At 49.9% G+C, this 25,159-nt stretch overlaps 2 protein-coding genes and 1 non-coding gene across 5 annotated transcripts in view; 2 read left to right on the forward strand and 1 right to left on the reverse strand.

Annotated features, from left to right (window-relative positions):
* Nucleotides 1-1,298: 1,298 nt before the first annotated feature.
* Nucleotides 1,299-12,218, forward strand: HTR6 (5-hydroxytryptamine receptor 6). Of its 2 annotated transcripts, none has more exons than XM_041720323.2 (4): nucleotides 1,299-4,149; nucleotides 5,665-5,823; nucleotides 6,050-8,304; nucleotides 11,854-12,218. In XM_041720323.2, the coding sequence occupies exons 1-3, from the start codon at nucleotides 3,427-3,429 to the stop codon at nucleotides 6,440-6,442; spliced, it is 1,275 nt and encodes a 424-aa protein (XP_041576257.2). In that variant the 5' UTR covers nucleotides 1,299-3,426; the 3' UTR covers nucleotides 6,443-8,304; nucleotides 11,854-12,218. The 2 variants fall into 2 exon arrangements, with proteins under 2 accessions (XP_041576257.2, XP_072773610.1); XM_072917509.1 differs by lacking the exon at nucleotides 11,854-12,218 and having other exon boundaries at nucleotides 6,050-6,856; nucleotides 6,887-8,274.
* TMCO4 (transmembrane and coiled-coil domains 4) overlaps nucleotides 8,737-25,159 on the reverse strand; it is a 36,900-nt gene continuing 20,477 nt past the window's right edge. Inside the window, exons 11-13 of one of the 2 annotated variants that reach the window (XM_030289081.4) lie at nucleotides 23,893-24,010; nucleotides 20,941-21,058; nucleotides 8,737-9,831 (exon numbers count right to left, since the gene is read on the reverse strand). In XM_030289081.4, coding sequence (XP_030144941.4) covers nucleotides 9,499-9,831; nucleotides 20,941-21,058; nucleotides 23,893-24,010 — 569 coding nt within the window. In that variant the 3' untranslated portion in view covers nucleotides 8,737-9,498. Of the gene's footprint in view, nucleotides 9,832-20,935; nucleotides 21,059-23,892; nucleotides 24,011-24,357; nucleotides 24,483-25,159 lie in introns of those variants that run through there. The other variant, XM_072917508.1, reaches the window with a different exon arrangement.
* MIR2959 (microRNA mir-2959) lies at nucleotides 13,375-13,464 on the forward strand. The gene has a single exon (NR_048960.1). It is a non-coding gene; the product is annotated as a microRNA mir-2959 (primary transcript).

The raw sequence follows: 25,159 nt of genomic DNA on the forward strand, positions 1-25,159 counted from the left end.
GGAAGTGGGAGAGGGTTTGCATTAGGTGGGAATTGCCCCAGCAGAGGGGCTGGGCTGAGCAGGGAGGGCCTGGCAGGGCCGGAGGTGCTCTGTGTGTTACTGTGATGTTTTTAGGCTGTGAGGTGTGTTCCCAAGGAAGGGGGCTTTTCCTGAGAGCCAGGCAAAGGTGGAGAAGCCTGTGGTGATCACTGAGCATCATCACGGGGCCCTTTTACTGCCTACAGTGAAAACGAGCTGGATTTAGCAGGGGCTGTTCCTGTAAACTCCAGGAGCTGCAGGTCAAGGTGTTTGGAGCAGGACGCCTTCACCTCCACTCCACACAAGCTGAGCTCCAGCAGAGGCAGGCAGTGGAGGGCTGGTGTGCAGATGAAACCACAAATCAAGGTGGTTAGCCAGGATCTGCCCAAGGAGCCTGGAAGGACATCTTGAGAGAGCACTGCACGATTGGATGTTTCTGTGTTCAGCTCTGGACTGCCTGGAGACTCACCGGAGTCTCTCAGCCCCCAGTTTGACTCTCTCTGTCTCATCCATGTTGACACTTGGGTGGCTGTTGACAACCTGGTTTTGCTTTCCCTGCTAGTGGTTCTGGAGAGCAGAGCTGGTGGAGTCCATGATCCCTGCAGATGTGTCCAGAAATGCAGCACAGGGAGAGAGCACAGACAGGCCAGGACAGCTGCCAGCACAGAGAAGCTTTTGCAGGGACAATGGTAGGATTTGGTCTTCATTTTAAGGCAGGTTTTTTTTAAACACATTTTGTTTCAATCAGTTCAGATTCACTGCTCCAGCAAACACATCCACACCAAGTGTACAAAACCTCCCATGTGTGGAGGATGTGCTGTGGATTTTGGGAAGAGGCTGCCCAGAGCAGCTGTGGCTGCCCCTGGATCCCTGGAAGTGTCCAAGGCCAGGCTGGACAGGGCTTGGAGCAACCTGGGATAGTGGAAGGTGTCCCTGCCATGGCAGGATTTGGGAGTGGAATGAGCTTTAAGGCCCCTCCAGACCCAAACCATTCCAGGACTCCATGATTCTGACCCAATCTCCTCCTCAGAAGCAAAAGCTCTGGAGACAGTCTGGGATGTTCCTAAGCTGGGCTGAGAAGGAAGGCTGGCTCTGCACTGTGGCCTCACTTCCTCACTGTGCATCCAGCTGGGATAAATCTGTGCTCATCCCCTCACTGCTCCTGCCTGGGGAGGCTGCTCAGGGTGGGCTCAGGGTGGGTTTCTCTCTGCTCCCAGCACAGATGGGAGGTGAGGGTTTCCTGAGGCTTTTCTAAGGAAGCCTCCTGCTGCAATCAGAGCCTCACACGTGTGTGCTGCCCTGGGACTGCTGCCAGCACACCGTGACAATGAGGTGACCAGGGAGGTTTGGCTGGGAACATCCAAGGAGAGGCTCCTGGGGAAGCAGAGGAAGGGCAGAGCCTGTCCTGGCACCAGTGGCAGCAGCTGCTTCTCAGTGGCAGCCTGACACAGAGATCCTGGGGGGATAACCGTGTGTGTTTGGGCTGGCTCCCTGCCTTCTGCCTGCCCCTGCCTTGCTCACTGATGGTTTCCAGGCCTGGAATGCCCATTCAGGCACTGGGAAAAGCACAACAAATTTGTTGGAGAGGCGATTGGAAAAGCAGGACGTGGTAAAGAGGCCGATTTCTGTCCCAGGGTGGGCGGTTGGGGGTGCAGCGTGCACAGCTGGCTCTCACCCACACATCTGCAGCAGGGAGGCATGTTAAGGAAAGCTTTAGTGGGCACCTGGGGAGGAACAGGCAGCAGCTGGCAGTGCCTGGCCCTGGGAGCACAGGGTGGGTGCCAGGAGCACACCCTCAGCTCTGGTCTGTGCTGGAGTCACTGCCCGCAGTCCTGTCTCCCCCAACAGAAATCACAGCCATTTGTTGGGAAAACCCCACCTTTGGGCAGCTGGGTAATACAAAAACCCCAAACAGTCCCTGCCCAGCACCCTGAGCAGTGTGGCCTGAGTGGGGAGGTGCCAGCGTGGAATTCCCACACAGAGACTCAGAAGGGTTTTCTGAGCTGGCTCCTCTCACATGTTGCCTCCCACTTGCTAAAGGGCAGGTTGCTGTGGCTCCATCCAGGATTTCCCCTCGGGCAGGGAGCTGGGCTGCCCCTAGGCCAGCCCAAATAACCCAGCAGCAGAGGGGCCAGGCTCTCCCCTGTCTCTGCTCCTCCATCCCTGTAGATTGCTGGAATATTTGCCAGCGACTCCTCTGGCTGCTGCCTCAGAGCTGTTGTGTGCAGCTGTTTGTTGGTTTTATATTTGGCAAAATATGTTTTTTTACTTTGCAAAATTTTGTTTTTTGTCACCGAGTGTGGAGAATGGGGCCTGGACTCGGAGATGCTGGATGGGTTTGGCCACTGAGCTGCTGGCCCAGATGCCAGGTGCCTCCAGCCAGGGCTCCAGCACTGGCACAGGAGGCAGGGATGGCAGAGCACCGGGCTGTGTCTTTAAGGCAGAAACGGGAACTCTCTGGCTGCCACTTTGTGGAGTTTAGCCCAGATCCCTGTTTTCATTAGCGCTTCATTTTATCTCCTCCTCTCCCCCCTCCCAGCCCCACCTCCTCGATCGGCATTTCTGCATCCTTTGTGTGCATCCACAGCAGCAGGTGAAAGTCGGGCTGGCACCTGCACATACCCACTCCCACACCTCCCTGTGGGCTGGACGCTGCTCTGCCGCGGGAGAAATCCCTTCCACACTCCGGATCTTCCTCCTCCCTGGCTCGGCTGGGAGCATAGCGGTCCTCGGCGGCTGCTCTGCCGCTCTGCCGGCTCCGGCTGCAGCCGCGGAGGAGCTCTGGGACCCCGGGACAGAGTCTGCAGGGAGCCCGGCTCAGCTGCGGGGCGGCAGCTGAACCTCGGGGGGCCGAAGCATCCCCAGCATCTGGAGCATCCTGGAGTCCAGAGCATCCCCAGCATCCAGGGTATCCTGGGTACAGAGCAGCCCTGGCATCTGGAATATCCTGGGATGCAGAGCATCCCCAGCACCCGAAGTATCCTGAGTGCAGAGCACCCAGAGCATCTCCGTGTTGTGTTATTCCTTGGTCCGGTGCATCCAGAGCATCAGGGTATCCAGAGCATCCTGCCATCCCTGGCATCCTGAGAAGCCTGACCTCCAGCTCGTCCCCAGCGTCCAGAAGCAGGATCCAGGGACATCCCAGAGCAGGGGGATTTACAGGAGCTGCTGTGAGTAATGGGGAGGGAACCTTGGTCCTGCTGATCGGCTCCTGGGAACGTCACCCTGCCCCGAGTGCCAGTGAAGAGCGAGGGTGGGGGAAGAGAGGGAGAGGAGGAGGAGAGAAGGGAGGACAGACACAGAGTGGAGGGAGATGATCCTCCTTCCCTGGCCCTGGTGATGATCACGTAGCACAGGCCGTGCTGGAGAAGGTCCCCAGCCCAGAGCCAGCCCTGCCCCCGGCTCCTCATGGAGGGGGACCTGGGGGCCCCCAATGCCAGTGTGCTGGGGGAGCACTCCCTGCTCGTGGGCAGCAGCTGGGTGGCCGCCTTCCTCTGCTTCATCATTCTGCTGACCACGGCGGGCAACTTCCTCCTCATCCTCCTCATCGTCACTCAGCGCTCCCTCCGCAACACCTCCAACTACTTCCTGGTGTCCCTCTTCATGTCGGACCTGATGGTGGGGCTGGTGGTGATGCCCCCGGCCATGCTCAACCAGCTCTACGGCCGCTGGGTGCTGCGGGGGGACTTCTGCTCCCTCTGGGCCTCCTTCGACGTCATGTGCTGCAGCGCCTCCATCCTCAACCTGTGCGTCATCAGCCTGGACCGCTACCTGCTCATCACGTCCCCGCTCAGGTACAAGCTGCGCATGACGTCCTGCAGGGCCCTGGCGCTCATCCTGGCCACCTGGACCTTGGCCGCGCTGGCCTCCTTCCTGCCCATCAAGATGGGGTGGCACCAGCTGGAGTTCGAGGTGCGGCCGCTGAACGTCACGGGCCGGGGGGACGAGGACCAGTGCCGGCTGCTGGTCAGCCTGCCCTACGCCCTGGTGGCCTCCTGCCTCACCTTCTTCCTGCCCTCCGCCGCCATCTCCTTCACCTACTGCCGCATCCTGCTGGCAGCGCGCAAGCAGGCCGTGCAGGTGGCTTCCCTGGCCTCCAACGTGGCCACCGCCGACGAGGCCACGCCGCAGGTAAGGCGCCCGCAGGGGCGTTGCTCTGGCAGACCCCACAATTTGGGTGCCTGGGCTGTTTCTGCCTCTTGGATGGCCTCGGGGTTGGAGCCAGCTTTGACAACTGCAGGGAGATTTTGGGCAACATCCACCTCCCTGACAGCCTCTGAGGTGCCCCATGCCTTGTCCCAGCAATAGACAGCTCTGAAGCTGCTCGTGAGAACAGAAACAGCGTGAGCAGAAGCAGAGAAATAAATAAGATTCAGGCAAAAATGCTCAGCAGTGCAAAATAAATGCAGTTTCCCCTCTTTCTTGGCTGGCGTCATCCCTGAGGGGTTTAATCTTATCTGACTTTCCACTCATAAATCTTGGCCGTGGTGGGTGTGAGACATACGGGGGAGAAGGATTTTAACTAATAGCAAATGCCAGATTCCCGAGAGCACCTTATTTTGAACAGAAGCTTCTATTTTTGTTACCTGCTCTATAACAGGAGCTGCCAAAGCCCTCCTCGTGTGCTTGCCGGTGGAACCGGAGTGTGTGGGTTTTGTAACAAAGACGTGGCTGCACTTGTTTGTATTTCTCCAGGAGAAGGTAATTGCCACTAAATCTAACAGCTTTAATTCCCTGTAATAGGCTTTATTGACCTCATATCCTACAGGGAAAAGGCAAACTTAATTGCCTTTAAATACCTTGATTGAGTTTGTTCTCTCCAAGAGCAGAGCTAGGACTCTGGCCAGCTCTCCCACACATGATAAGCTGCATCAGATGGTCAAAAGGAAAAGAATTAAAGAATAAACACACAATATCATGAAGTGTTTATTTTCTCACGGGCTGCCAGGTTTTTGGACTCCACAGAGTCAGGGGATGTTCAGGGGCTTTGCTGTGCCATGCAAGAGCAGCATCCATCCCCCTGTCATTCAGCTGAGCCCCAAAAGATTCCTTGAAGATCCAAATTGGCTGAGGAACAATGTGTCAGCCAGGGAACACTGAGATTCTTCTTTTAACCTTTTTCATCTTCATCTAATTTTAGAGATTTTTGCTCTCTTTTTGGGCTGGAAGCTGAGTTACAACAGGGCATCATTTAATTACAGGGGAGGGCTAAGAAAATCACTTAATTTTAGATTGCAGGAGGGGATGGAGGGCTGGGTTATGGTGTTTGCAGGCTGAAATGTTTCAAGTCTTCCTTTTAAACCCATAATTAATTTGCTGCTGTAATCAGCAGCTGGAGCTGCCTGTTTAGGGCAGGCTTTATCCTCACATGGACTGAGCTGGGTTTTTCTCTGAAGAGCAGATGAATGACAAACACAGTAGTTTGCAGTAAATAAAATCATACTTCAGTGTTGAGGGTTTCTATTGCTTCCCCTTCCTAATTTGTGCTTCAGGGCTCATGGTGTGTTCCCAGCTCCTGCCCCTTGGAGAAGGGAATTACTGGCAGGGTTTTTGCAGGATCTGGAGCACCAAATGCCACTTTTCTTGGGCAGAGGCCAGTGCTGCTGCCGGGCAGAGCTGCCCACCACTCCCTGTCTCTGGCTGCAGGTCCCACGTGCCCCAAGCCAGCCCCTGGCCAGCAGTGAGAGCAGGAGGTTCACCAACAAGCACAGCAAGAAGGCTCTGAAGGCCAGCCTTACCCTGGGCATCCTCCTGGGCATGTTCTTTGTGGCCTGGCTGCCCTTCTTCATCACCAATGTAGCTCAGGTAAGAGCCTGTGGGGGCTTTATTTCGAGTTTCCAGAAGTTTCCCCTTTGGAATCCAGCTGGGTTCAACTGAAGGTCTTGCTGGACCTCTGAGGCCAATGAGCAATTCCCCAGGGAGCAACGGCAAGGAAAAAAACCTTCAAGGTTTCCTCTGCAAGGGGAATGTTGGTGTGCCTGGGAAGCCCCTCTGGGTGGGAGGCTGCTAATCCCTGCTGTGTCCCCCCCAGGCAGTTTGTGACTGTGTCCCGGCCGGATTCTTCGATGTGCTCACCTGGCTGGGCTACTGCAACAGCACCATGAACCCCATCATCTACCCGCTCTTCATGAGGGACTTCAAGAGGGCCATGGGCAAATTCCTGCCCTGCTGCCGGCGCTCGGCGGAGCCCCGGCCCAGCGCCATCTCCCTGTCCATGAGGAACTCCAACAGCGGGCCCCGCGCTGCCACGTCCCTCAAGAACGTCCTCACCCTGCAGCCTGAGACCGACTCCATCGACTCCGGGGCGCGGGGCAGCGAGCCCAGGCCGCTCCCGGCCCCGCGGGGCCCCGGCACCCGCTCCGTCAGCCTGTGGGACACCGAGCCCCCGGACACGGCGCTGCAGCTCGGCACCCCCGTGGCCTGAGCTGCACACAGAGCTCTGGGTGCTGGAAGGGTCCCAGGAGCCCAACACAAACCTCTGGGAGCTGATTTGCCACAAGCCATCTCCCACGTTCCCTGTTCCGGCACACGCTGCAGCTCATGGAAGGGGTGGTGGCCCCGGGCGCTATCACAGGAGGATCAAACCGTGCAAAGCCGGGTGTTGCTGCTGAATTAACCTGCTTTTTCTCTCTCTCTTTTATCCCTCCTGTGCTCACCATCACCATCCCCTAACCCTTCCTGTGGCCTTTCCAACTCTGGTGAGTCTGAACCTCGGATTGCAGCCTGTGTCCCTAACCTCAAACCAAGGCTTGGTTTTGAACGCACAGAGCTCAGCAGATCTCCTCCAAGTGCACTGAGGGGAGTGGTGGAAAAACATCCTGTGGCTCATGGGCAAGAGGTCTGGGGCTGCTTCAGTAGGAACACTGAGGTCTGGGGCTGCTTCAGTAGGAACACTGAGGTTTGGGGCTGCTTCAGCCCACGGAACATCACATCTTCCTGGAGCTGGGGCTGGATCTCCTCGCTGGAGTCGTGTCTGTCTCAGGTTGCTGTCACACAGTGCACTCCAGCTCAGCCGTGGCTTGTCACGCAGAGCTGCACTGCGGGGGCTGAATTTGGTGCAGAAGGTCCAACGCTGATTTTTGGATGTTCAGTGGGGGTGTGGGGTGCGACTCACGGTGGCTCCACGCGTGTCTCGCAGTAGCAATGGGATCAGCTCCTCCCACAGGCTCCATCCCACAGCTTCCCACTCCTGGCACAGGACCATCCTGCCTCCCTCCGACAAGCCATCATGTCCTCGATCATGCAGATAGAAAATACACTTTTTCTCCCCCTTCAAATAAGAATCTAGAGGAATATTGTATTTTAAATGACAATGCCAGCCTCCTCCCCAGAGCCATAAGCAAAGGGAACACTGAGTAAATGTGACAAAGTGGGCACTCAAAAAAATCAATAAAACAAATTATTTTAGTAAATTCTTTCTCAAGTGCCTTTGGGCTGGCAGTTGGCTGATGTGCCCTCCCTGGACCCTTCACTCCAGGCCTTCTGCCTAATTCCAAGACTGTTCTCCTGGAATTCCTTGATACCTAAATGGGCACAGAGCCTCCCTTGGATACAGGATGCAGGAAGAAGCAGCCACATGCCAGGCCACTTTCAGTTTTCTCTCTACATTGCCCGTGGATGTTCCAGAACTGAACAGGAGTTTGTATGACCAACCCAGCATTTCTTTGCCACAAATCCCTTGGGAGCCAGGGATGAGTGACCAGGACATGCCGAGGGCCAAGCACAGGCTCAAACCTCAAACTGTTCAATGCATTTTGCCACAGATGGAACTTGGGGCTGGTGTCGAGCACTCAGATCAAGATGTGCATTTTCCCACAATGGCTTCATATAAATACAAGCTTGGACTACAACCCAAGTTAAAAAGGAGCAGAAAAAGGTACTGCTAAGTCTGGAAGTTTGTTAGGTACCAAATCAGCCTTGGGAGATGGACAGAGAGAGAGGGAGAGGCACTTCCTCAAGCCAAACGTTCAAAAGCAATAATTCCTTACTGTCTCATGCAGGCAGTTCTGTGTAATTAGGTGTTTGCTTGTGGACAAACCCTGGGATGAACAGAGGATCCCATCCCAACCCTGCAGCCAAGGGCACCACCAGCAGCTGGCTGAACAGCCCCATCCCTGTGGGATCCCACAGCCAGTGCCTCCCATCACTCCAGGTCGGAGCTGGGCAGGTCTGAGCCCCCTGGGATGCTGGATTTAGGGAGAGGAATTGCCAGGCACTGTATCCAAAACACGGGGCTGTGCTGGGTCACCCCCAAACCCACCCCCAAACCTGAGGAATGATCCGCAGGTAAGGTTTGCAGGAAGCTGGGAATGGGAGGGGGGATTAACGTGGCTGTTGGGTCAGTGGGGAGGAGGAGGGGGAGAACCCTGTTTGAACCAAAACTGGAAGGTGCAATCCCAGTATTTTTCCTCTCATGAGTCAACAGGACCCCTCAGATGGGGGTGGGAGAGTTTGAACCTCCCTTGTGGCAAAGCATAAAACCACAGAGTGGCGTTACCCACCTGCCACACTCCTGCCTGATGCACTTGCCTGGGCTCAGCAGAAAAATTGACCAGAAAAGGGGCTTTTATGGAAGATGTGGATCATTCCCACAAGGCTCTGGAGCTGTGCTGGCAAGGGATGTAGAGCTGGGTCCTTACCTCTGCTCTGAGACTGGGGATGAAAAGAGTGGAGCAAATTCACTTTTATGGAAGGAAGTAGAAATCAAACAGATCCATATTTATCCTGTGCCAAGCATTGGTTTATTTTTAAGCCAATTAAAAATATGTCTGGATGGGGCTTTTAAGGCTGCAGATGTCTGTGGGACACAAAAGGAAAGTCTCAGTGGGTTGCTGGCTTGGAGAACCCGGGAGGAATTTTCATAAACCATCCAAAACCCCCTTGGTTTTCCTGCTGCTTTCACCCAGGGTCCCAAACATGTTTCTAACAGCAATAGAGCCTCTAGCACTCACCAGCCCCAGCCTGGACACAGGAAAACCATCTTGGAGATGGAAAAGTGCCCAAGTCCTGGCAGCAAAGCTGCAGCAGGTGGGGGAAGGAAGCCTGGCAGCCAGAGCCTTTCCCCTCCTGGTCAGCAGAGCTGGAGAGCAGATGAGGATCTCTCTGGAGTGGGGCAGGTAGAGCCTGGAACACACCTGAGATCCTCAAATCAAATTCATCTCCAGTGGAAAAATTGTTTTAATTTCCTAGTAATGAACCCCTTTCTGTGAAATGCTTACAATCCCCTCAGAGCCACCTGCTTCCCCCAGTCACAGAGGGACACGGTGCTTCCTGCAAGGATTTGGATGGGATCTGTCTGGGATTCCTGAGGAGCAGCGCAGACCCAGGCAGGAGTCAGCCCTCTCTCGCCTCGGGGAGGTGCTGTGGGCGGCTGCTCCAAGCGCTGTGATCCAGCTGCAGCTCCGCCAGCTCCATCCTCTGGGAGTCCCAGTGCCACGGATGTGCTGACAGCGGTTTTTGTGCTGGCTGAGCAGCTCTGCCCTAATTTGTTCCTTTCCCCACTGCCTGGTCCTTGCTGTCTGCGCTGTGTGAGCAGTCTGGGCAGGGAGGAGAGGGTTCTCCCAGGGCAGTGCTGGAGGAATTCTGTTGGTGAGCATAGTTGGCTGGGAGAGCCTCACTCCCAACCTCATCCTTCTCTTTCCTGGTGTTTTCCTCTCCCCGAGCCTCCCTGCCAGCTGCCCGCTGGGATTGCTTGGCTTGAGGGGAAAAAAGGCTGCCACTGCCCTTCTCTTCCAGCTGGCATTCCTTGGTTTTAATGCCCACAGCTTTTAGGATTGTGTCCATCTGCTTCATGTAGTCCAGGTGGCCGTTTACCTGCAGGGAACAAGGATCCTGTGAGTGGGGAACCCACAGGAATCCAGCTCAGCCAAGTCCTTCATCCCAACAGCCACCACCATCGAGAGGCTTGGGTTTGGCTCTGACAGATGGAAAGAATGAGATTGGAAAAAATCACAGAATCATGGAATTGTAAAGGTTGGAAAAGATGTTGATGGTCATCAAGTCCATCACTCCAAGGCCACCACTAACCCATGTCCTGAAGTGCCACATTCACATGTTTTTTGAACATTTCCAGGAGTGGTGGAATCACCACTGGGTAGCTGCAGGTGTCCATTGACTGAAGAGCTCGCAGTGTTTGGGGTACACTCTGGTGCTGGATGACTTTTCCTCTGAGAGGTTTAAAAGCCTGGGCCTGGCCGAGTTCACCCCCCCCAAATCCTGGATGCCAGGAGGGTAAAGGAGGAGCTCTGCCGTGGGAGAGACACCCAGGCAGGAGAGTTCTCTTAGTTCAGCTGCCTGCTCTTGCTAAAGGTGTCCTCCAGGTGCCTCAGCTCCCTTGTAAAAGCCAAGATTATCTTATTTAAATTAGGACAGAGTCATTAAACCTCACACAACTCCCAGGCTGAGATTCTCAGCTGGAAGTTGCACTGATCCATCCTGTATAAAACTGTGAGCTCAGGAGTAATGGGTTTATATACCAAATAAAGGTCAACAGTATGTATAAAAACCCAGACAGTTTTATTGTAAAATGAATTCCACAACAAGATAATCCCTTCTGAGATGGATGTTGGAAAGTTTCCTTCTAATGAGGGCACAAGAGGAGAGGAAATCTCCTCTGCACGTGATTGTTCTTGATGCTAAAGGCCATGTGGCTGGAGAGGCTAAATTCCTTTCCCATTCCAGGTATCCCAAGCGCTTGATGTACCAACAGCATCCTCAGATACTTCAGCCTCTCTGGTAAATCCAATTTTTAGCAGTTTAAACCCTCCTGACCCAGGCAGAGAGCTGTCTTGGCCTTTTATTTTCCCAAGCCTTGCTAATAATTAGGGAATTTCTACGGCAGGGAATACCCATAACCTCAGTCCCAGATTCCTGCTTCCCAGACACAGGGATGGCACCCCCAGAAAGGGATGATGGTGGTAAGAGCTTTTCAGCCCTGGACCCTCTGCCCATCTCCTGCTTGCTCCTGCCTGGTGCCAGAGCAATGCTTCAGCTGCTCCGTCCCTGGAAGTGTCCAAGGCCAGGCTGGACAGGGCTTGGAGCAGCCTGGGCTAGTGGCAGGTCCATGGCAGGGGGTGGCTCTGGATGTTTTAAGATTTTTTTTAAGTTTTAAGATCCCTCCCAGCCCAATCCCCAGTGGGATTCATGGCTGTGCCAGCACCAGGGTTCTCAGCATACCTCTCCCAAAGCTAAAGACAACCTTTTCCTCACAAATCCAACCCCCTGAGCTGTTTGTGTCGAGCAGCTTTGGAGGGGCCTGTTTGGCTCCACTGAGGGCTTGGAGCAAACGGAAAGATTTAATCAGCACATCAGGAATACAAATATGTGACTTGAATCCGTCCAGATGGCTCAATGGGCTCTGGATGTTTTGAATAGATTAGTTAATTAAAATAATTAACCATGGAAGGACTGGGAGCTGTGGACATTGCCCTCTGGAAAAGTGCAACCCTTTTTCTTCTCAGTCAGGGGGGCTGAAGGAATGAGCACGGCCTTGGGCAAGGTGGGCACAGACAGGAACTGGAGTTTCAGGGAGCAGGGGCTGAAGGCTCTTGGTTTGCTGCACTCAGAACCTCTCCAGTCCCACCATCTGCCTGCCCTGCCTTGGGAATGATCAGCCTGCTGTTAATGAGTCATTAGTCTGAGAGAACAAATTTCCTTTGCCACCCTAAGGACTGATTTTCATTACTCTTCAGTATCCAGCAGCTTCCACTAAAACAACAGGGAATTCCTCTTCCCTGAGCACCACGATCCTGAGAGATGCTGGGTATGAGCCATTCTGAGGAGCTCATGCAGCTGAAAGAAAAGCTGAGACCTCATGAGAGGCTGTCCCTCCTGCAGCTCTGCTCAGCCTCTTCCTGAGGGAGAAGGAAAGTCACTCCTGTCTCTATGACAGCTCAGGAGAGGATTCCATAAAGCTGGACCAGAGCAACCCCTGAGAAGTGTAAGAGGAGGGAGGAGACTTCTCTGCTGGACTGAGCCACCAGCAAAAGAACAGCAAACAAACTGCCCTGCCTTTTTAAAGCCATTCTGGTGAGAAAACCCAGCAATTCCAGCTCACTAAAGCCTGTTTTCATCTTCAGTCTGAAAGCCTGAATTCCTCTGCTGGGCAGGTGGTGCTGGAGATGGGAGGGGAATACCTACAACATTGTCAATAAAAAGTTAAAAGGCAAATAAAGAATTATTTTTATATTTGTCAGAACAAAGTGCAGAGGGAATTTAGGACAAAAGGAAATGTGCTTGGCACCAGTGCAAATACATTTTTGCTTGTTGTAAGGAAAGCAGTGGGGTGGATTTATTGGAATTGTTTAGGTGACTTGCCCCAGACATATTTGGTTGACTGACCCCAGTCAACCGTTTGACTTTATGGTTGCTTTGACTCACTGGGAACCACCAGCCAGCTGCCTCTGGCACTGCTGCTGGAGGACTCCAGTGCCATGCTGGGGATCTCCAGAGGACAAAGCTGATGGCTTTGCCCAGGGGGATCCATCAGCCAGTCAGCTCAACAGGTTTGGAAAGGTTTTGAAGTGCAAATCCACCCAAAAGTGTCAAAAATGTCCCTGAGAACAATCAGTTGTGACAATTAAACTGCCAGGGAAGTGTTTCTGTTGGATACAGAGGATTAAGAATCCTGCCAGGAACACAGCGTGTCCTGGAGCAGGTGCTGCCAAGGGAAGGGCAGAGGAAGGGCAAGGAAAAGGTGACATTCCCCACAATCCTGGCTCTGCCACTGACTCGGGCACAGGCACGATTCAGTCACAACACTGATATCACAACACTGATATCACAACACTGATATCACAACGCTGATATCACAACAATGACGTCAGGGACAAGCTCGGCACAGCAAGATAACCTTTCATTGCTCACTCCAGAGCCAAGAAACTTCAGATCCCATCCAGTGTCCTTCAATAAAAGCTCCTCCACCCATCCCAAACAGCCAACACAGGAGTGCACATTGCTCCAAATGCTCTGCAGGGCTATGGAACTGCCAGAGCTTAGCTGAGTGTCCCTCGCCCCTCTGCTCTCTGTGGGCAGGGAAGGGCAGGGTAGCTCAGCTGGGCCTTCCTCCTGCTCCCCCTCACCAAAGCCCCCATGGATTCACAGGGAATCACTGTGGAGGCAAGCAGTGTGGTGGGGAATGCACAGGTCACTCATACACCTGAGAATTTCACTGCTTTGATGTGTTTTAAGCCCATCAAGTCCACAGAGCAACTTTATTCCACAGCAAAAGATCCCCTCAAGTTCAAACACTTCTGCAGAGCTTGGTTATTTCAGCAAGAGCAGCAATAACCTTGTAGGGGATCCTTCAGGATTGCCTTTTGGCTAATACTGTCTGTTTTCATAGCAAGTGGTATTGTATGGGGGGTGAAGGAGTTCCTGGAGTGAGCTGAAGGTTCTGGAGCTCAGTGGATAATCACAGCTCACATCCAGGAGCTCTCACCTGCCCCAGGTGTCACACACAGAGGGAAACCAAAGGGCAGAGCCAGCTCAGCCCCTCTGGGTATTGTTATTTTCACTCTCCCTTTCCCAAAGCTACAGTGCATGTGTTGTCCAGGACAAGCACTGGAGTCCAGCCCTGCTCTGAACTGAACTGCCAGGTCTGGGAGCTGTTGGTGCAGAAGGGAAGAAGCTCAAACATCCCTGCTGCTTTCCAAAAACTCCTCAGTTCTGGATGCTGCCTCAGAACCCACACGGCCCAAAGGGTGGCACAGGCTGATGGATTGCAGGGCTCCCAAGCTCTGCCAGGCCATCCCTCAAAATCCAGTCAGCTCTGCCAAGCTGGCAGGCTGCTCTGGTCACAGATATTCCCACATGCCAGTGAAAGCCTTAATTCTGACTCTGGCTACATCCTGCACGACAGAGGGCATCCACAGAATCCAGAATGGTTTGGGCTGGAAGGGACCTTGAAGATCCTCCAATTCCACCCCTGCCATGGGCAGGGACACCTCCCACTGTCCCAGGCTGCTCCCAGCCCTGTCCAGCCTGGCCTTGGGCACTGCCAGGGATCCAGGGGCAGCCACAGCTGCTCTGGGCACCCTGTGCCAGGGTCTGCCCAGCCTCACAGGGAAGAATTTCTTCCTACTATTCCATCTTTCCCTGCTCCCCAGCAGTGGAAGCCATTCCCCGTGTCCTGTCCCTCCATCCCTTGTCCCCAGTCCCTCTCCAGCTCTCCTGGAGCCCCTTTAGGCCCTGGAAGGGGCTCTGAGCTCTCCCTGGAGCTTCTCCTCTCCCCTCTCAGCCTTGCAGAAAATGTCCTGGGTTTTTCCACAGTTTTCTGAGAGCTCATGGCAAAGCCTTGATGCTGCCTGAGGAGAGGAGCTGGAAAATCCAGAGACAGAGCAGATTGCAGAGCAGGAAACAGAAAATATTCAACATACCTTGACACAGGCTGTGCTGAATATAGTTAGAATAGGAATAAAATTCTTCTGTTTGGATCCTCAGGAAACAATGTCAAAGTGATGATAGCGAATACATCCAATAATTCAGAAGCTACAATTGGAATGGATTTATTTAAAAATTGATTCAATTTACCGACTGAACTTTGCACCTGCAGCAGTGGTGCATCCTGGGTGCCAGCAGTCCTTGAGAAACCAATAAAATATATTTGAGGAAAAATTGACGAGCTGAATTTCTTTTGGAAATCCTGACAATGCCATTTGCATTTTTCCTCTTTAATGTTTCTATTTCTGCTCTGCTGAGTTGAGGGAATAAAGACTTATTCTGCTGAGGCTCAGAGGCTTTGCTTTCACATCACAGTCCTTGTGGACAGAATAAGGCACTCAATTCTTATTTTTCTTCTCATTTCAAAACTCACTTGACTGGTAAAAGTTCTCCTTTCATTGCAGTGGTATTTTTTGAGCCAGACTGTAATTTTTCCCTGCAATCATCTTTCAGCCACAACAGATTGATGCAGTCATTGTCACTTCTGGGGTGATAACTGAGGGATGTTCCCTTCCAACACCCTCAGACAATTCTACACCTAGGCAAGAGTTTTTTCCAGGAGTTTTTTTCATCAAACTTTGATATGTTTTGTGATCAATGTTGAAAATTCTGAGTAATCACTGGATTTTGCTGGATTCATCAATTGCTGAAAATCTCTGCTAGCTTTATTCTCAATTTACCTTCACCAATTCCAAGAGGAAGATGGAGAGGAGTAAACCACAGAATATAACAAGAAAACCCAGGAAGCAAATGGAGGGGTCAAGTTCTGGAGGTCTAAGGGACAAATGGAGAGCAGCTGTACATTAGTGACAACAGGCAGCACAAAACTGGGAATTAATATTCTCAATTACTTAAAGAGTCCTTGAAAGAGTTTCAAGGGAAATGTGCCTTCACAAATGTCCCTCTGCTGCCAGTAATGCACTCCAAGCCATCCCCCTGAATGAAACAGCTCTTCCATTGATTTTTCAACTGTTTGTGGAGCTGCTGTTGACTATTTTTTCTTGATGCTCTCCCCAGTGACTGACACTCGTTTATAAGGTAACTACAATTAAATACTCATTTTTTGGTGCTAATCCAAGTGGAAATTATTTAAATTCAATGATTTTAAGAGTGTTTTAAAAGACCCAGTATAAACTGTGCATATAATTATCACGGAGAAATAATTTGAACATAATGTCTTGGGCCATGGAGGACAAGAGATCCCAAAAATAAATACACTGAATTGGAGTGCTCCTAGAAAGAGCTTAGGGGATCAAGGTCCCTTACAGAGCATGCTGCTAGAGACCCAAAATACTGGACATGTTGATTGCACCAGGATTATGGAAGATTTTTCAGGATTCCACACAAGAACATTGAGATGAGGTTTGGTGTCCACAACCAGAAGGATGCATCAGGACCAGCCTGAAGCAGAGGGTGACTCCTGTAACACCCAAAGGGATTGTCACCTTTCCTCTCCCCATCTTGCTCCAGGAATACACAAGATTTGGCAGCTCAAACATTACCATCTCTACTGTTTTCAAATCAGGTTCTCAGCCCAATCTCTGAGATTAACTAAAGGAATTTTTGCTGATTTTGGGGACAATGACCTGTTCTGACTCATCCCTCGTGGCAATAACATGTCTGGGCAAGAAGTCTTGGGCACTTGGAAAATTCCAAGAGCTGTGGAGTAGTGCCATGTCTCTCCTCAGCAATGTGATATCCTATAAATCCACCTCATGGGGATTTGCAGTAGGTTTAAGCCCTCCCCTTCCCCCAGCGTCACCAGGGCAGCAACAGCTTCGTGGTATTTCAGTGACATTCAGCTCTTATCAATAATTCAGCTGCTCTAATTGCAGCATCTCAAACACAGGATGTGCACAAGGTGTCAGCAAAGTCAGCCTTCCCCTTGATTAACACTTCTAATTGGCTGTTCCACTGGGATATTGTTTCCATGTTAGCTGGGAAGGTCAGAGTGGGAATTCAAAGGGAGCAGAGAAATAATACAGAATCAGTATTCGTATTCCAGCAGAAGACAGGAAATGAAAAGCTGAATTTTCTATCCTTAATTCACTTGCCTAGGCTCTGTGTGGCCATTCCTGAAGAATTCAGCTGAACAGGACTTTGGGAAAACTCCCACCACATTGCTCCAGGAAGGGCTGGGATGGGGAAAGCTGCCTGCAAAGCCAACAGCTACAGACCTGCCTGCTGCAAACCAGGAAAGAACAGGGCTGCAGTGCCTGCACTTGCAGGAACTGTCCCATTTCCACATGCCAAGTGCTCTAGGGGGGAATAGAAAATCTGTCAAAGGTGATTTGTGATGCCGTTGTGAAGTTCCATAGGAGAAAGATGTGCTGGCATCACAACTTTGCTGGCTCTGCAAAGGAACATTGAATTTCCTCTGCTGGACTGCATTTGATGGAACTATAGACCACCTGTGAGTCACTCAAACATGGCATTGGTCCCTTCAGCTCTTCTGAAGGAGAAGCTGCAGTGCCAGAATTCAGCCCTGCCCAGGGTAGCTGGGGGCTGTGAACACTCTACTCACTCCACAGATCATGTGGGAATCCACTGTGGAAGGATACACACCAGGCACCATAGGGGAGTGGAAAGATCCCTCCTGTAGATCTGCAGGAAATTGTGGCACTCTGTTTGTTTCCAGTTGTAGGAATTTGGGAATTTGGGCACTAGCCTTATGAAATATGAGTCCTGTAAAATGCTTCTCTCTGCCTTTAGAAGCAGCTGAGCATCCCCAGGCTCCCACAAAGCACATCCAGCTCGAGCAGTCTGTGTGTGCTGGAGCGAAGAGGGACATCAGCCTTTGAGGTTTGTCAGCCACAAAGCAAAAACAAACTGCAAGTTATTAATGGTCTGGTTTGCAGTTTTGTTTTTTTTTTTTTAAAGCTTTTTCAGTTTCTTCCTCTGTTCTAACACAGTGACACTGCCAGTACCCTCTGCTTGTGTCCCAAAGGGAAAAACTTATTGAATATGTAATTAATGTGGGATTTTTGAAGCTCCCAAATCAACAGCAACGAGGAGCACAGAAGATGAAGCCACTGATGATTCCAGGGGTGTGGAAGCCATCCCTGTGACCTCACAGCCGAACAGACAGATGGAATTGTTTCCACAAGGCCCTGGATACTGCTCTGAGGGGAGAGGAGCTCTCCCAGATCCTCCAGGCAGCTGCCTGAAGCTGAGTTCTGCTCCAAGCTCTTGTTCCTCTGATCCTGCCCTTGGGGAGGTGGCACTGCTCACTGGGAACAAGTGACACAAAGGAGCAATGTCATACTGGCAACTTCTTTTTTTGCCTTTCCAACTCCCCAGAGTACTTAATTAATCCACATTTTGTAACCACAATTAATTCTTTTCTGCAAGTCTCGGGAATACAGTGAGAAAAAACACAACTTAATGTGTTTGGAGAAGAAAAGCCTGACTCGCAGAAGTGCCAAATCAATTGGATTTCACAAAATTCAGACTTTCCATCTGCATATGGTATTGATGTACCTGACTGCCTCGAATCTGTCCTCCCTCATAATGAGAATTTGGGTCCCTTTTCTGAGAGCTGACAGGAGGCTGGATCCTGGTGGGGGGTTGGTCTCTCAAGTGAGAGGACAAGAGGAAACAGCCTCAGTCTGTGCCAGAGGACATTTAGACTGAGTATTAGGGAAAATTTCTCCATGGAAAGGGCTGTTCAGCCCTGTCACAGGGCAAGGATGGCATTGGAGGGGTTTAAAAGCCATGTGGATGTAGCACTTGGGGACATGGGTTAGTGGTGGCCTTGGCAGTGCTGAGGGAACGACTGGCCTCAATGGTCGCTTGAGATCTTTTTCCCCCTCACCAATTCCACAATTCTAAGATCCATCCCTTCTCTCCCCTGGACTTCCAGTCATTTATTCTCGCTGCCTCTATACCTGCAAGTTCATCCCTAATTGCTGCTGCTGTGAAAGTGCCCATTCCTGACTTGTTGCTGACTCCTGAGCCTCCCTGAAGCTGCTCCTTAAGCAGTTCTGCAATATTCAAATATTAATTCAGACTGCACTGAACAAACTCCCTTGGGAACAAACAGCAATCAAGATAATCCCCTGCAGCTCCACAACTTCTTTGGTCTCTAACAGGTGCTGTCAAATAAATCCACAGAATAAATCAGCCCCTTTGTAACCATGAGGAAGGATTTTATAACTGCATTTTCTGAGGACATTTTTCTCCCTGCTTTTTTACTGACAGCCAGATAAAAACCACACTAATCAAGAGAGACATGAGACAGAGGCCTTGGAGGTGAATTCCTGTTTATACTGAGGGCCCCTAATCCTCCACTCATTTGAGGATTCTGGTGCTACCACAGCAAAGAGAACCAAGCTGTTTGGATACAGACCAGTTTCATTATGGATGGACCAGGAGATGCCAAAAATACTGACGGTGCCTTTGTAGTATTTTCATGCTGAGCACCTTTGCATCAGCTACACTTCATTCTTCTATCACAGTTTGTCCTTCTCCTGGCAGGACACTCACAGGGACCTTCTACATGGGCAGCTGCAGGGGTGGAGCTGGCCTCCATAAAGAAAATACCTGTATCTCTATATATCTCTAAATATCACTTTGTATTTTTCCGTTATGCTACTGCACTGTACTTGCAGAAAAATCCATCTTTGCTTTCTCACCACTTTAAAAAATATTTCCTTCCCCATTCTTTTATTTCTCCTTTTCTTTCTAAAATGTTCACCAGAATGCACTGTATTTCTTCCCATGGTCTGGAAAAGGGATCAAGGCAATGACACCTACTTAACATACATTTTTCCTCCCCAGAGCTTTGCAGTGAGATGAAGGAAGTGTCAATTCCTTCAGAAGGAGAGCAGCACTGGGACTGACTGCTGGCAGCAGGCAGCCAGGATGCAGACACACAGCCCTGGGAGATGAGCAGAGAGCAGCTCTGCAAACCTTATTCATTCAGCTGAAATGTAAATCCTGCTCCTCTGAGGGGACGGGAGAAGCTGCTGTGATCCAGGCAGGATAAAGTGTGCAGGGCTCTGGGGGGTTTCAAGCTTCAGGAAGCAGAGGGTCATGAGAAGGAGGATCTTTCTGAAGAGAACTCAAAAAGGGAGGGGTGACATGGACTGACTGTCAGGAAACATCACCCCCGTGCCATCACTTGACATCTTGGGCCATTTCCATACCAGCAACAGTTGTCAGAGAGCAAGTGACTACTGGCAGCTCTGGGATGGTGAGAAAATGGACGTGGGAGTGTGGAAATGCTGACAACACAGAGAGATGCAAAGATGCCTGGGCCACATGTAAAAGCTTCCACTAAACCCCTTCCTCCTGGGAAGCCCCTGTTTTGTTCCTCCGAGTGTCTGTTCTCTCTGCTCAGCATCAAGCCCTGTGTGTGCTGCCAAGGGCTGTGCAGAGCTCAGTTATCATGAATGAGTTGAGAACAGTTGGGTATTTATAGGCTCAGCAAGCTGGTGCTCCAAAAAATCTAAAAGCTCTTCAAAGTGCCTTTAGCTCCAGAGCAGCACTGATGGTCCCTGTCAGGTTGTGGGGACACTCAGGAAGTATCCTGAGCTTTGTGTTGGGCATCATCCAGTTGGCAGAGAGTAAACAATAAATTAAAACATTAAGATATGGAAAAAACACAATGGCATATCCAAGATTTCTGTGGATATGGATATACACAATATAAGTTCTGCATGGTTTTCTGTGGAAAAGCTCACTTCCTCTGTGGAAGAGACAGCAACATGGTTATGAGTTTAAGATAATTGAGCTGAATATTGCTTAGATATATTGCCAGATGTTCTAACAGTGGCTTATCACTAATGACACCAGACAGCTTTGAGGAAGCGAAATGTTTCCCAGATATACTTGTGAATCTCTCCCCGTTTCCTGGAGACACACGCTCCGAAAAGGCAGCAGGACCTGACAAACCACCCGTTGCTATCACAGAGCTTCTGTAATTCCTAACCAGTTCCGGCTCCTGCAGCCCTGGGGACCAAGGTACAAGGGCCAGGAGCCTGTTCCTGGCTGAACCTGAGCAGTGTGAAGGCTCCACCAAGATAAGACAGTGAATTGCACCTGCCGTGTGGGCGCGTGTTTGAGATCCACGTTTTCCAGCTGCTGATCCCACCTCCCCAGGATCCACACTCACAGGGCTTGGGACTTGGCTCTTTCCAACCCAAACCATTCCATGATTCTCTGACAGCAAGGCCCTTCTTGAGGAGTAACAGTATTTTCTATCTCGACTATGAGATATGTCAGAACCAAAAAACCTCAAAAACCCCCAAACATATCCAACGGGAGAGGCAGATTTTCATTGTTTTGCTCAGTGTTGAGCTTTAGCCAGGCCAACAAAATCCAGATGGAAGTGTGGGTAAGAGTTCTCTCAAAGACAGGAAAGAGGGACAAAGTACCTAGAGGGGCTCTCTTCCGTCCCCAGCTTCTCCAGCACAGTCAGTGTGGGGTTACAGTGCTGTAGGCAAAGAATGATGGAGAAAAAATGAGAATATGAGACTTTACCACAGAGGAAAGGTCCATGTTCACCATCCTCCTGTCATCCAGGTCCACTGGCTGGAGGCCTGCGACATTGAGCTTGACAGAGGAGGTTCTGTAAACAAAGCTCAGCAGCCAGTCCCCCCTGGAAGCAGAGAAGAGTGGGAATAAATCCTGTTGCCCAACCAATGCCATGTGGAACCAAAGAATTCCAGAACAGTTTGAGTTGGAAGGGACCTTAAAGCTTATCCTGTTCCACCCCCTACCATGGTCAGGGGGCACCTTCCACCACACCAGGCTGCTCCCAGCCCTGTCCAGCCTGACCTGGAACCCTTTCAGTGTGTTACTACTCAAACTATGAGGAGAGTGGAAGTGCTGGGAAGCACAGTGATGTCTGGACCAAGACCTGCTGCAGGTCTGTGTGATGTAACAATCACACCAGGAATCACTTGCTGGATTCAGGGCAGGTTCCTGAACACAGGGGTGTAAGTCTGAACTGTCTCTCTGCTGCAGTGAGTTTAAAAATCCGACCCTTCTGTTTATTTCTATGTTTACTCGGGGTTTGTACATTGATGTATTTCATCTTTTTAATATACTGACAGGCTCTCTAGGCCATAAAGCTGTAAAGGTGATGAGACCTACAACACTGATGTTGTGACATAAATATTGACTGTGAATCTCCTGGGAGTGCTCCTGATTTATAGGTACTGCAGAAATGCATGGCTTCAGTGACAGAACTAGGAAGGGCTTGTTCCCACTCTCAAGCAGTGCCATAAGTCACTGTGACAGTTTCGGGGTAGACTGTGGCATGAGGAGAGAAAGAAATACAAAATTCTTCTGAGCTGAGCAACAGCATAAAATCTGGGCACTGAAATGCCCCTGTACTCTGCAGAGCAGACTGAAGTGGGACACGAGTGGGATTTGTGCTCTGTGATGGCAGCAGGTGAAATGCTCCTGGCACAGGTGCCCATTCCTGGCTACTCCCAAATAATCCACACTGGGAGTTGTAAGTCTATGCAGAGCCCTGCAAGACCTTTACAACACATTCACTCTGCTCAGGTGTGGGTTCCTTGAAAAGCTGAGCCAGTCCAACTGATTTGGGTGAGGTTTCCCACTAGGAATTTGCAACCCTGCTGTTAAGTGGGAGGGGACAGCTCCAACAGCTGACAGGGCTCTCACTCGCCCTGTCCCCTCATATTCCAAAGCCAAAGGAGAACAAAGACTGAAGTTCAACAACTGGGCTCAAATCTGATCTCACAGGAATTCTGTTCAGTGTAATTCATCTGACCTAAATAGAGTTACTCCTGAAGTGACAGAACGAGGCCACCCTTTGTGCAAGCAAAGAAAAATCAGAATCAGGTGAGGCCTTACCACAAAATGTCTGTATAATCCTTCTCTCTATCTCAATCCTGACAGAAATTCCCCAAATCTCTCAATTCCCTCCTCTAGCTGCCCCCCATGTTGCCTAAATAACCCTCTAGACACACACACACTGTATCTTATTCCAACAGGCAGGCTTAGAAACTATAACAAGATCTTTTGTGTGTGTGTGTGTGTTATAGGAAATGGATACACCAAGCTTTTTACAGTGAAATTTCTTTTCTTCAAACAGACAGGAACAATATTTTATGGGTAAACTCAGTTATATGCAATGATTTCTATAATTTATGGCTTCTTGGAGGAACTCAGAGCACTCCCATGGAGGCAGCTTTTCCTTATGGCACTGGAAGAAACACAGCAAGTGGTGTTTACATCTGGCATCCCTGAAAATCTTGGGATCCAAAGAGGACAAAAGCAACAATTTCTAGCCTAGCTGAGAGATTGGATTGACAATTTGTTATTTTAACCTTGAATATTTTAAATTAATTTATTTAATTATTATTTCTAAGTTAAAACACTGTTAGAATCACAGTTACACAGTATTTTCCCACCTTCCATGTACATGTGTGTCGGCATCCATATGGATGTGTGCATGGAAAACACCAGCAGCATTTTCACCTGTCCTTGATCCAAGGGCTCACAGCTTTATAAACTGTGTTGACTTGCAGGTTCTTTGCTAATTTTCTTGCCTGGTTATTTCTCAATTTATTTCCCCATGCTCTTAGTCTTCCCTGCTTCATTCCTTGGTTTTAATTTCCCTTTATCTAATTGTGCTAGTAAGCAGTGTTCCTGCCACAATTATCTTCCAAGACACAGTAATTAGGTTTGAAGCTGTCACTTGACTACTTAATAGCTTTCCTGAGATTGTTTCAGCTGTTTCAGACCTATGAACCTCCCTCTTCTCACCAAGCAGCTCTCACATTCTGCCCAACAGTTGTCTGCTTTTATTTCTAAAATGTTTTTAAATATGGTTTTAAAGGGCTGGTATTTGTTTTGAAGGCAATCTTTGCATTCTTTCATATCCTTACTAAATTTGCTACAGCTATTCCACTTATTCTTCCTTTGCAAATTAAATATCTTGTTCATGTGGACTATCTTGACCAGAAACACACTCCAAATATAAAACCTTTCAATTTGCTTTTGCTCTTTCCCTTCCATTGTGATTTTCACATCTTTTTCCCCATAAGCAGCCACAAATGAACTGCATCTTAAAGTTTTTATAGATTCTAATTCCCATTCTTTAAGTCAGTGAACTTAATGGCTGTATTTATAGCCCTTCACACAGAGCTGAGATTTAAAGGGCCTTCAGAATATGTCAGATTACACACACAAACACACTGACCCAGCTGATTTAGAACATTGTCCCTCTATGAACAGGACCTACATGGGCTTCCAGTGGCACAAAGAGCCAAGAGCTGTATCAAAGAGCCTCCAAGTGCCTCCTGAAGCTGCCACCTTGAATGGATCTGGGCCAGAGGCCTGGAGGGACGAGGCTCTGGCACGGCTCAATCCTCACCAGCACTCACAAAGTCCTTGAAAGGGACAAATGCCCCAAACCATTTCCAGGCTAACAAGGCTGGGCACTGAGCTCACACTGACCTGCAGAAGCCATTTATGATCCTGCCTGACACCACTCTGGTGAGAGCTCTCCAGTGCTTGGCTTCTCCTTCCACTGGGGCTCCCAGTAAGACAACATCTTCAATGATCCCTTGTGAGTCTGTCAAGGTGAAAGCAGAACAGTTCGGATTGAGCAGATAGATCACAAAATATTCTTATATGAAGTGTGTTAAGATGTGCACTACAGAAAAATCATAATTTAGGTGGTTCAATTTGAAAGAGAGAAACAATGGAAAGGAGGATCATAAATAAAACTTTGCATATATCTTAAGTGTCCACAATTCGCCTGGAGTTAGTAAATGTGAAAAACTGAGATCCTCAGTGCAAAGGACCAAGCTGATTGCAGGAGGAAGAAGGGTCCTGGCCTCTGCCCAGAAAGGTGCTGTTCAAGCAAAAAACCTCTGGAAAGGTCTGGAAACCCCTGGAAAGGTCCTTCTGCAGACTTACTGATGTGAGTTTGCACAGAGCTTTCAAACAGGTGAAGAGCTCTGAGATCCCACAGAGTGAGCAAATGTTGTCACACATGAAGCATGAGGAACTCTTCCCACAGCTGATTCTATGAAAAACATGACCTGAACATGCAAGAGGAAATCCCAAATTGTTAATATTCATTTGGAAGTAGCAACAGTGGAGGCATTTGCCAGTACCTAGTGAAGATCTACGAAACTGCTTTGATTTCCTGCTGTAACCTGAATGCCCAGGGCCTGATTTTCTGAATAGCAGTGTTGACTTCTAAGCATAATAAATCTTCCTCACTTATCAGAGAGCTGCAGCTGGGCAATTTCAGGAGGAATAATGATGGAATGAGAAATATTGGGCAGCTCTGCTACTTTCCTAAACTCCTGAACAATATATCAGTGTCTTCCATAAATCTTTGTAAAGAGAGATGAAGCCTCTGGTGCCACAGCAGTTAAATGGAAGACTCATGAGCAGAACATTCCAAATCCATACTCTGCACCTGTGGGAGACCAGGCTCCACAGACTTGAGCTAAACTCAACATTTGAGGGAGAGGTGCTGCCTGGGCACTTTTCAAATGTAAATCACTTATCTTCCTTTCCCTGATAGCAGTAAAGGATTGGAGCTGCCTGCAGTGCCTGCATCCTTCTTCACAGTGTAAATCCCATGCCTGACAAATCCAAATGAGCTCTCCTGGAATTATTTCTTATTGCAGAGAAATTTTTGCACCAATCAAAAAGAGCAAAGAGCAATTCAATGTTGTGAGTATAATTTGTGAGCAATAAAGCCCTG

This window comes from Taeniopygia guttata, chromosome 21 (genome assembly GCF_048771995.1).
Source record: "Taeniopygia guttata chromosome 21, bTaeGut7.mat, whole genome shotgun sequence".
Lineage (NCBI taxonomy): Eukaryota > Metazoa > Chordata > Aves > Passeriformes > Estrildidae > Taeniopygia > Taeniopygia guttata.

Excerpts from the sequence above, each read along its gene's own strand:
- HTR6 (XM_041720323.2), top strand. The coding sequence starts at position 3,427 with ATGGAGGGGGACCTGGGGGCCCCCAATGCCAGTGTGCTGGGGGAGCAC. Across the intron at positions 4,150-5,664 it reads CCGACGAGGCCACGCCGCAG|GTCCCACGTGCCCCAAGCCA; the intron begins GTAAGGCGCCCG and ends CTCTGGCTGCAG. Across the intron at positions 5,824-6,049 it reads TCATCACCAATGTAGCTCAG|GCAGTTTGTGACTGTGTCCC; the intron begins GTAAGAGCCTGT and ends TGTCCCCCCCAG.